The sequence below is a fragment of the Morchella importuna genome (assembly GCF_003444635.1).
Source record: "Morchella importuna strain M04M26 chromosome Unknown Morimp01GS038, whole genome shotgun sequence".
NCBI lineage: Eukaryota > Fungi > Ascomycota > Pezizomycetes > Pezizales > Morchellaceae > Morchella > Morchella importuna.
The window spans coordinates 321,015-333,268 of record NW_025763435.1 but is presented as its reverse complement, the minus strand read 5'-3'; the positions used below and the strand labels follow the sequence as shown (position 1 = coordinate 333,268).

At 46.0% G+C, this 12,254-nt stretch overlaps 1 protein-coding gene across 1 annotated transcript; it reads right to left on the bottom strand.

The window, feature by feature from the left end:
* Positions 1–2,677: 2,677 nt before the first annotated feature.
* LAJ45_09712 (uncharacterized protein) lies at positions 2,678–4,034 on the bottom strand (the record flags this gene model as incomplete). The annotated part of the gene is made up of 4 exons (XM_046119252.1): positions 2,678–3,132; positions 3,196–3,389; positions 3,443–3,845; positions 3,968–4,034. 4 exons carry the CDS (start codon positions 4,032–4,034, stop codon positions 2,678–2,680), a joined length of 1,119 nt encoding a protein of 372 aa, XP_045967574.1.
* Positions 4,035–12,254: the final 8,220 nt, after the last annotated feature.

The window sequence follows — 12,254 nt, the reverse complement described above, 5'->3', positions numbered from 1 at the left end:
GTTGTATTTTTGGACTTTGGTCAAGTTATTTGATTAGTAAACAATCTGCGGTTCATTTGCTGATAAGTCCTACACATGCTCACTGGTTGTACCAGTAAAGTCAAGACGGGTTCTACACAGGATTTGTGCCTTTAGATCGGTGTTACTACCTGCTAACGCTTACCTGGCACGACCCATGAAGAATGCCTACCAAATATTGGACCAACCACAACCCAGAGATAATTCTAGGAGCACAATTAGGCAAATAATACCACTCTATAAATTCACTATAACTCATACCATCTATCCTCTACGAACGGTAACTGTCGTACCAGTTATGGCATTGTCTGTCGGGTTCCCGGGATACAGTTAAGGGGTCACAGTGCCTATATTCAGTGTGTCTACCCATCAATTCAGAACATGGAAAATAAGCTAATACGATGGATCGACTAGGTGGCGTGACGAGCCCTCCCGCAGTCGATAGGAATGTTGATACGCACGGAGGGCTTAGTACAGTTATGTACCATTTGCGATTCGGTTCGGCGCGTGTCACTGCCAGCCACACCAGACTTCAAAACCAAACCACTGTATCTCTTGCAAAAACATGTTTTACCGGCGGCATATCTATCTACAACTCATCACACGGGGCGGGGGCGTTCCTGATATTATATACCACCATGGCCACGGCGAGAAAGTAGAATTTCGGCAAGCAATAACACGAACGAGCACTATATCCTAAACATCCCTTCCTGTCAGCAGCTTCCAAATCTACACATCGTCTTAGATTTGCAAATTGCCTACACATTCTATGGGGATGTAAATTAGGGTCGGAGCTGTTCGTGGAAAGTGGTCACTCAGGCGAATACCTGTTTTCTGCAAAGCACGCAGCTGCAGTAGAGTCTGTAGTTGCTGTCCCGAGTGATCCTTGATGCTTGTACCTACTAGCCACAGTCAACAATATCCTGATCTGCAAGCCACGAACCGTCCATATATAGAAAAACTACCCCTGCCGAGAGAAAAAAGCAAAAATCGCTTCCACCGATAAGGTCAATGAGCAACCATCCACAAGGGAAACGGTAGTGGGGGTGAAATAATCAAAAAAGGTCCCCGACGGAAAAAAAAAAAAAAAGATGAAATAAGAAAGTGCCTAATCATCGCAGATTCCTATGTGTCAGCAATAGGGCTGGCCCGCTTCCGAGAAAGAATACATTCTCTTTTTTGTGGGGGGATTTCATGTCATCATCGGTGTCTCCTACAATGATCGATCGGTAGTGTCGGCCAACTTAACCTCAACAAACTGTGCTCGTAGGACCACAGTTGCAACGTCACAACCCCTCACTCGCAGCATAACTCTCCCATAAAAACACGAGTCTTGGCGGTTAATACAGCAGACCAAGGCTTAACTACCCCGCATCTCGGCCCACTCCGTTCTAGAGTATGGGCTTCCCGGGCACAGACACTTGTCACTCGATGTCCGCCGCCCCGGAACTGTGCCGGGTACATCACCGTTGCTGTCCAGATTTTTTTTATGCCTTTTCCCCTAAATGACGAGTTCACACAATCGGGTTGTGTTGTGTCTTAAATCAAGGCGAGCTCTAAATCAAGACTCTGGATCTTAAGCATGTACCTACTCACACATGTGGTAGATGATAAGTGCAGGTTTCAGTTGAGATGGTCACGCGGAGGCCTACTCGTAGCTTCATAGCGTTTCCGAACACGACCAATATTGCATGACATACAAAAAGGTGGATTTGGCGCTTTTTTGCATGGTATGCAATAGCAGTCGTGTTCGGAAACGTCATGAAGCTACGAGTAGTGTAGGACATCAGATCGCGACTAGAGCTAGTCATGCCTACATACGTAGCAGTGGCCAACAATATGTGCTGTATTTGAACATCACTTGGCATAGGTTGTGTAGCATATCCATTTTAGACCTTTTGAGACTTGCAGTCAAGTCTGCATCAGGTTACATGCGTCTTTGCTATGCGCTACCGAATAAGTACATGCAAATCGCTCATCCTGCAAGGGATATTATGAGGGCCTGTAAATACCCCACACAGCAGTACAGTCGCACCTCGTTATGTCGTTAGCGTATTCTGGAAGCCAAACCCCTACGAGATAGCAAATATACGAGACAGCAAATAGTTTTTGGTGAAGAAGGGCAGTACCTATCCCGCTAATTCGTACGAGACAGCAAGAGATCCGAGATATCGAATTACGAGATAGCGAGGTGCGACTGTAGTGTAATTGATGAGACATGAAGGAAAATTCGTGACAGACATGATCAAAGGATGTAAGTGAATGCGCCAGGTAAAGACACGAAGGGGGGGGGGGGGTAGAGAGAAATGATATTTGACAAGAGTGAAATATGAAGCAAAATAGGAAGGAACATAAAACATTAGAGAGTAAAAACTACAGCCCAATCCTAGATATGAAAAATGAGCAATGAAACGGACTATCAACAAGGGCAAAATAGGAAGGGGTATTGTAAAGGGGAATGAAAAAAAGGTAAAGGAAAAAGAAAAAACCACCGTTTTCCCAAACCGAACAGTGAAAGAAAGAAAAATATACACATCTCGGCAACTGCGTGCCCATTCAATTCCCTTAATCATGACGCACACAGTATTAAGAGTAAGAAACATAAATGTACAACCCGGGTTCTTAACTCATTAAACCGTGATTATTGGTCTATGAGCTATTAAACAACCCAAGCAACCATAGCAGCGATTAAAACCGCAGTAACGATTCCAGCGCTCTTCCTCGGTGCAGAGCTCTCCTTCTTATCATTTGCATACACAGTCTGGTTGTTTGTCATGTTCCCGCTCGCAGCTTGAGAGAAGAAATGGACATTTCCAGGTGTTGGGGGACCCGTTAGAGCAGGGATTTCACAAATCGCATTCGCAGCATTTGGATCTTTGCAACGCGTAGCATGGTCACGAGCACGAGCAGGGTCCGATGAGTTAAAATATGCTTGAACATATTGAATGGTGATTTTTGCGTCGACGGCTGGTGGACCACCAGACCAAAGAGGGTTTCCGTTGGACCAGTGAGAGAGAATAACCTTTCCAGCAGCCTGAGGGACATATCTAGCGTCCCTCATGGTATCAATCCACTTCCCATCGGCGTAGAAACTAACACTGCCAGGCTGCCAGTCTATGGGATAACGTTAGCTCATCAAACTCTCCATACTCAATATTATAGGTGACCAAAACTTACCAAAGCGGTACTCGTGCACCTCCTCGGCCGAGTTGAATGGAAGTGGGATAACTTTATAGGTAGGAGTGCCCTTTGCATCTCCCCCGTGACTCTCAGTGAGAGCGGAGTGAAGTACAAGGTTAACAGGAGAAGAAGTCTCGTTGATTTGCGCAGAGAGAAATTCCATATCAATCTCCTGGGTATCATTGAGGTACCTGAGCAGGGGTTGAGTTAGAGCGGGTTCAAGGATAAGCAAAGGAAATCTTACCAGAAAAAAGCTCCACAGGTGCCAGAAATGTCAGTAGCCTTGATTCCCGCTCTGAAACTTCCATAACGCATATCAGTCCTCCTTGAATCAACCTCCGCAACACTGACATGTTCCTCATTCTCCCCAAGCTTCCTGACATACAGCTCCAACCCGGCCTGATCTCCATTGAGTCCCTCCGAAGTATTTGTAGATTTTGCTGGGTTCGAGACAACATTCCTGGGCTCTGTTATGCGCCCATATGGCCCCTTTGAAGCCTCCTTGTCAACACTCCATGATTGAATGGCCCAATCAGTGTCCTCGGTGATGTTGCTGAGAGTCAAAAAGTCTGATTCGAGGAGATCAGTGAAGACAGCGTAAGTTTCATCGGTGGTTTTATTGACAGAATAACCACATTCACAGTCGGCTAGAATTTTAATCAGACGTTAGAGTGTATCGGACATAATGACGAAGCAATAGTGATAGTAGTAACAGCAGCAGCAGCAGCAGCAACCCATTAATGCAGGATTAAGACGTTGGGAGGCTTACCTGCTACAAGGAAGGGTGCGAGCATGAATGCTGCTGCACCAAAAAGAGTTGCAACTCGTACAATCATTTTTAGCGATTGCGAATATCAATATCTCAGATGAGTGATGTGTAAATAACGAGAGTGATGATCCGAGAGTGAAGGAAGAGAGAAAGTTCTTATTGAATGGATAAGCTTCGAAATTCTCAATGCAAACTGTAAAGGTATCTGAGTAAACGAGTGACTGGTTGAGCAGGCAGTAGACTGAAAGGTGCTGCAGGTGACAACCGACAATACTGTGTTGTGTAATGACAGGTTGTGGTAGCACGATACTACTACTGCGAAGGAATGGAGAGAGTTAAAAAAAAAGAAAGAAAGAAATGAAAAGTCGCAAGACCTTCTTTTCAATGAGTGTGGAGAGAGAAGGTGACAGTTAACTTGTGCTGCAGTGTTGCGGGGGAATCCTTCCTTCAATTTCCAAGGAAATGCAAGGTTCCTCAATGTATGTGTACTCCTGTGCACCGCTATTTGTGACCACGCTGCTACCACTGCTATTCCTGCTAGTTCCCGTCTATTCGGTTCTGGACTGGGGAAAAGTGGATTTCGGAGATTTTTTTAACGAGAGTGGTGGTTTGTCAAAACGAGCGACTGAGGTTGGCTGGAGACAGCGGGGTGAAGAAAACACAACCTAAGATGCAGGAAAGAGCATGAAATATGGGTTTTCTTTGCTTTCTCCGTAGCGGGAATGGAAAGATGGATAAAAGAAGGGTCGGTCTGAGGAGCATAAAATGGAGATGTTGCACCGGTAAATAAGACAATGAGACCTTCTATGGTTCACACGGCTAAGGCTCTTAGACAAACCTGGGCAAGCCTTTTAGGATGAGAGATACCGCATTATGTAGACTGGCGATATCGGTCATAGTCCCAATTTGGCGCACACATCGGTTCTAACTCCATTTTTTACTTTTTCTAGACCTGGTCTGTTTTTTTCTTGCCTCTGATGATGCATGGTGATACTGTCTTAAGATGTTCTAGTAACATCTTGGTGAGGTTGACACGGGCGAACCAGAGCAAGCAAAGTCATAAAAGCACGCACTTTGTTTAAATTGCTTTTGTTACCACCAAGAGCGCCTCTGATTATGTTAGGAATACCCGAGTTTGAAGCGTACATGAAACAGAATCTACTTTACCAAAGTGCATATATGTGCACTCTGTGGTCTCCATCAACCAAAAAACCGTTGCTTGAAAATGACATCGAAACAAATTAGTTTGCCCCTTTGCAAAGGGGAAGTCAGATCAGCTTCACGCAGCGCGTGAGCAGAGAAATGAGCCCTGAGACAAATACGAGGAGAGGCCTTCTATGGTTAGTAGGTGGTAACAACGGTAGAGCATACCCGCTCCCAATTCCCCAGGTCCACAAACAAACCACAACCACAAACCACCAAGTCACTTCCAACCCCCACCCCAAAGCCGCTCCCGAATACATAGCAGCGGATACGATGTTATCACCACCATCTAGCGGAATGACCATGCAACTGCAGCCGTGCTTCATCCTTTGCCCCAGAATTCCCGATTTTAAATCACAGATAATGGTAAAGTTGCTAAGCATTTCCAACGTCTTCCCTGCACTGGGGCCAAGTGCATAGCTTCTCCCATAGAGTGTCCGGCCCAGCAAAGCCGCGCTTGAAAGTTCAATCCGACGTCATTCTTTACCCCCGAAACGCCGGCGCGTGGTTCGAACCTCCCGGATATGCTTAGTCTCTTCATATATAAGATGAAGGGATGAGGGTTCTTCGCAAATAAAGACCTGGCCGACTCTCCCGTAGGCAACCGTACCAAACCAAACCGTACCAGCTCGTAAGTCTATCTCCCCCAACGGAACCTGGCCTCACTCAGATGCAGTCAGTTTTTAATTCACAGTGCCACGCGACTCCAGCCCAGATGCGGTCAGCAGCTCTTTCCCCTTAGTCTTTGATGTCCAATCAACGTAGTGGCGATCATTCTTGCCGCATGCTACTTGTGGCGCATGAGCCAAATCTCTAGCACGATTGGTGGGGCAAAGATTACCGGCGGCAAATTCCAGCCACAGATCCTCTTTTCAGGAGGTTTCACTCACTCATTCTACCTACCTACTCTAATAGGGGGTGTACTTGGCACTAGACTTGAAAAACGCTGTTTCCGCTATCACGAGGTGCTTTACAAATGTTTAAGACCGGAACTCTTCTCGAAACCGTTTTCTGCTGAGAACCCTTAATGAGAGAGTAAAGGGGATAGCCTCCCAAAAAACGCGCACGGGCAGCAAGCAGAAGCCCGCTACATACATTTTTTAAAAACTTACCTACCAGAAATGGTGACATGTGTTAACTCGGTGTGCCGGGACAGTCTTTGCCTGAAGAGGAAACTCGTTGTTCAGGGAAAATCCTCTTCAGACTCTATGGAGAGAACAGAACCCCTACAGACAGGTCGGGATTACAATTGGCAAACCAGATGTAAGGGCGTTTGATCCGGCTATGCAGCCGGTACATACATGTACCTACATAACGATGTTCCCAGCATAAGAAAATTTGTTTTCTCCTGGACCAAAGCTTGGCCAAATCTTATTGAGAAGAGAAGGATCAGCAGGGCCTCGTCGATGCTTTACGTAAATGAGCAACAGAGGTTATTTAACGTTAGAATAGAGTTCAATTTATGTCGGCTATATATTTAGGGTTCGTGTGGAGTTGTAATGAATGATCTTCTGGAACAGAGAGAAGTGGAGACAGTGGGCTCAGAGCCTGAGGTCAAAGTACCGGTACGAGAACCGGCCCTATATCGCGCTGTTAATATGATCAGCCTGTCGGATTTCCACCTTAGCACAGGACCTTAGGGCCTTCGGCGTGCCGAAAATAACCCCGGGTATGTCAAATCGTATCCGGCGGGGAGCAAGCAAGGCTTTAGACGAACATGAGCATGAGGAATGCAAGGCAGGGATGGAGTCGGTGAGTTCCCCTAGCGCGATGCATACAGAAGCCGTTACCAGAGAAAGCCTGTACCCTACGGATTAATTGGCGTTGTCGCGTATCGAGGCCACAACGTGCAATTGTCCAATAATTTGACTTTTCCGATCCCGAACCACCTCTCTGAAATCCCCCGCGGGGTACAGGGACAATAGCAATGGTCACCTGGGCCTGGATTTTTGCTAACTACACAGACAAACAAATGATTGCTTTGTGGGATGTTCAACATGTTTTAAATCTTTTATTGGCCTTTTCTGGAAAATTCAATATGCCAGTCGCTGACTCACTAAATGACCAATCTTCTGTTGCGTACTCTACTACTAACTAATAGCATGAGCTTGAATCCATGTATATATCCTGTATAACCGTATAACCATGAGAGCAACACCACGCTGCACATACCCGATAGAAGTAGGAGAAAAAAACAAGGAACCAAAGAACCACAGAAAGACGATATCAGAACCGTGGTCCGCGGACAGAATCTATTTCACAAGCAAGGCAAAAAAAGGAAGTATTTAGAACCCCCTTATACATACAAGACCTAATTATGGTCTCATGATCCCACAGGAAATCCGAGCTCATTTCGTTTTGATACTAATCTAGTAATACTGGTACACCTACTATATACAGTGAGAATCATGAACAACAAGTGCTGACAACCCGCAAGTACTGGTACGAGTTCCATACAGGGATGGTGACTTGTGATAAAAAAAGGTTCTCAGAGATAGCCGACTCTCTCTGGGCTATTCTTAGTCACGTGCGGAACTTCTTTTATGAGGTCCGTGGCTGAACTCGTATGGCCGGGGGTTTGATTACGTATTATCTGGATCATATAATCTCACCCGCCCTTGTTTATAAAACGGAACACGGTATAGTATATATATCGTTAGGATAAGGCACTACTCTTCCTCGGGTTCGCTGTCATCATTCCTTACAAAAATAAAGGAGATTGTGGTATTGACATCCGTTACCGCCGTGACAAATCATTTATTTCCCAAAACAGTCCGTTGGGGACCGCGAGGAAATTCGAGCAGTATTAGTTGCTCAAGTATATATATATCAAGTCGGTTGAATCCTGGGGGGAAATTAAAAACACGCGGAGCTTAAGTTACAACTGTATTTTTGTGCTCGAATGTCCAGAAAGTAAACTGGCCCATGCATGACCAATACGGGTGCTCAGGGTTCTCCACTGCACATAATCTTTTGACAATCTTGGTAGCCCCCTCGAAAATTGTCTGAGATTTTCGTGATTCCGGGCTGCTTCCTGGTTCTTGCACAAAAAAAAAAAAAAAAAAAGACCACTCGGGGGAGACCACTGAGAGGGCCTGAAGTTCTCGCGTGGGGAAGAAGCAAGATTTCCCCCCTCTCGAGCGTCTCTGACCCGAGACTCATGAGTTTAATAGATGCGTGGAACGTACCCGATCGCATGAATTATTAACCTGCAGCGGTAACTACGTAGAAGGAAAGTAACATTCCACACCCGAGTGTACCTGCATTGGCTTGGTCAAATAATAAGGGTACATATGCCTATAAGGCGGGTCCAGGAAATGAGCTGCGTTTCCCTTACCTACTTGTCTCCAAGACTCGTATTGATCCTGAGAGGACTAGAGCTTAGGCTGATGATCGATCACAAAATTGCCCCCACTCTTTCTGCAAGGAGTACAGTGGAATTCACAATATAAGATGCACGTTGGCAAATTTAAAGCACGTCTATATATATATGCGGTGGTCACACATCGACCAGATCAGAATATCGGATCCCGGCCCAGAGATATTTCGTAGGGTGTCCTAATAGAACAGCCCGGGTGGGCGGTACTAGACTACATTGCTGGACCTGTCGGGTCTTTCTGGCGTGACCTCGTTCAACTTTAAAGAGTACATACTAGGAAGGGACCTGGCCCTGCCCGGTCTTCGGACCCTCCAAACGCCGGGGGGACTTTAAACATCCGGGATTTTAAACCGCGGACTTTAAACATCCAGGGTTTTAAACTGCCGGACTTGAAACCGGGGGGACTGGCCTAAACCATACCTGACAATTGTAACTTTAAATTTACCATTGGCTTCCAGCTTGAGTTGCCCGGCAGAGCACGTATGTACTTCCGGATGGTACGAAAAGCGCTGGCGGACCCTCAAATATAAGGATACATATCGCCGTCAGGCTCAAATACACGGCACAGTACTAGGAACTGTACAGAATCGCTCCCGGCATACAATATATCATGTTTAACAAATCCCGTGAGGTTGCGATGGTGTTACGGGCGAGAATCTTGGCCGGGATGCCGCAGGACGTACCGCCACAGCGCCGGGCATGTCCGCATTTTTTTCTTGGGCGCCGCATGTGACGAGGAGCTCCCCGCCCGGGACGCAGCTCGATCCACCCCGCTCGTTCGTGAAGATGTGATAGGCTGGGACAATTAAATGATATCATATAGAATTTCCGGTAGGAGGAAGAGTGCTTATTGGTAGGCCGATTCAAATGCGGGAGAGACGAGATTTAGATGGTTCATTCACCACATATCACTCGCAGGGCTTACCCCACATTCACATACGATAGGTATTTTCAGGATGAGTTGAAATTGGGGTATCCCATCAACCGTCAACGCTGACACCCCTCTTGTGAAACAAAACTCCCCAGCGGGATCGACTAAGAGATTAATAAAACTATCAGAAACTATTGGCTCCAGCCACGTCTTGGCCTTGTGAAAGAGGTGTCAGCATTGTCTCGACGATTTATGGGATAGTGGTTGGGAGGCCTAGATTTTACTACGAAAGACACATTCTCGATGCACTGGTAGACAAGGCCACGGTCAGTATACGTCTCTAGCGTATTTCAGGCGATCGAATCCTACACCTCGTCGTGGGCCGCAGAAGCAGCATGCACAATAGAGTATTCTTGTCCGCCCCGATATCATTAAGTGTGGGGGGGCGCGCCCTAAGATATGTAATCTGGAACTGGAGCCTCATAAGCCCAGCGCGCTGGGGCGGGTTTTCGACCGCATGGTACTCTGGTTACTCTACCAGTTTGCGTACGTCCGAACAGTTCTTCCCCGACCGGGTGGCATGCGCAAAACCTAATTATGGGGAGGGTAATGTCTGAAGTAAGGGTCGAAGGAGATTATCTTAACTGCATTAATGCGCGTGTTGATATCATGCATTGAGTGGCTGCTTCGAGGCTGAGATGTCTTCGATGATCTGCTCGTTCCTTTCTTTTCCCTCTCCCCCTAGCTTGAGCAGCTTGCTCGTGGACCGCATATTGCTGCCCGCATGAAAGTGTGCGAAAAGTGACCGTGGCGCACCAAGATAGTGGTTAATGCATATCTGTTTCAGCGTCAGACAGGTTCCAGCTAGCTGGTCGGGCATGTGAAAGTAGACCGGATCGTCAACAACTGGCGCGCCAGCGAAGGACTAATATTTGAATAGGTACCGGATCATAGAATCAAATTTACTACCTCTCAGCCGCAAAATTAGAACCAATACGACAAGTCGAGATCAAGTTGGTATACAGAAGTACACATGTCAGGTTAATGCAATATCTGCACATGCTGATGTCAGATGTTTGGGCTGCCCTATAATATAAGCTCACGAGCGATCGCGAACAGTCACTGTTAATTCAGGGGTACGTCTTATGTTTTGTTGAATTGAAGTAACTTTAGACGTGACTTCGCGTTTGCAGTTGTCTGAGTTTTGTTGAACAGTTCATAAGGGCGCGCTAACGGCGGACCGGAGCAGATATTTCATGATTACTTCAAAACCACCAGCTACGTCGCTACGTGTGCTGGTGACATACAACCTACTGATCATGAAATTACTATCAGTGGCACTTCATAATATCATCCACCAATCACAGGAGAATTAATACTCCCGCCATCCATATTATGAAACGATCATTCTGCTGGGCATAATATTTAATGTTCTGGAATACAGTGCCTTTAGAGCACCGCTAGCTACCTGGCAAAACTATTTTCTTTCAAAGGGGAAAAATGCCATTCAATATACAGTGGAGTCTCGATAATAGCATATGGTCGGGAACGGATTTTCGTGTGCCACTATCGGGGATATGCTTGTATCGAGAACAACTTTGCCCGTACCGACCCGTTTGGGATTGCCCAACTATATGCTACTATCGAGGATATGCTATTATCGAGGTTGCTACTATCGGGACTCCACTGTATATATTGGCGTTCTCCAATTGAAGACATAATGACTCGACCCGGTCTACGAGATCGAGGAACATTGGCATCCGTGATTTGTCATAGTAACTTGATAAATGCGAAGATACTCTCCTGCGGATCCCGCAAGCAGTACCATAACCTGAATTTATCTGCTGGATCCAGATTTACTGCCAATTCGAGGGCTGGATATTGCAATTCTACCAAAATCATTCGCGGAAAAACGGAGGACAGGGCTATGGTACTACAACACGGGGGAATATCAAGCTTTCAAGCCTCGCTTAATTATAAGCGTTGGAAAAGATACGTCGAAATATACTAGTTTCATGAAGTTTCTCATGTTTGATAATCACGGACTGCGCCTTGGGAGGAACGAGGTCCGAAGATCTTGGCCTTGTATGTTAGGCGCACTATTATTCCTCAACATATGGTATGGTGTATCAAAGCGTTTGATGTGGGGTCTAGTTACGAATAGCTCTGGTATGGTTTATAAGATTTCATCTTACTGGTATTTGGGAGCTTAATATTGGGACATATATTTTTGGCGATTCGAAGCTCTAGAATTATTTCTGGTGGTATGGAATAGGATCTGGTGTGACTTAATCACCAGATATCACTCGATACATTGCTTCATCCAGTTTGGTCCTCTGCCATAGAGACCTAGGGTATTAATGTGAAAGTTGTTGATATATTTGATATGTCATATTATTGGTATTTAAGGGCTCTCTGTACTTCTACAGTTGGTCAATTAAGTAATTAACAAGCTTGTCATGTGAATTCACACTCATAGGAAGAATATGTACAGCGCCATGCCATAAGTCATGGGAAGGCGCGAGGTCGCAACGCCTGAACACAAAATCTTTCATCACCACCGATGGCGCCCAGAGACCATGTACCCCGCCAGACAGCTAGGAGAGAATGACTAGGTTCCCTGCTGTGACAAAAAACCGGAGTCTTACAACTCTGGTTGGAGGAGAATAGGGTAGATGTTCTGGAGGACTGGCTTGCCTATTCCATCCCATTGAATATGTTTGAGTACACCTCAAGAAGCTTTACCATCAACAGTACCCCCATTTGGCATATGGTACTAGATCACCTTAAGTATTAAAGCCCCTCGTGGAGGAAGGTCTAATTCATTGCTGGGA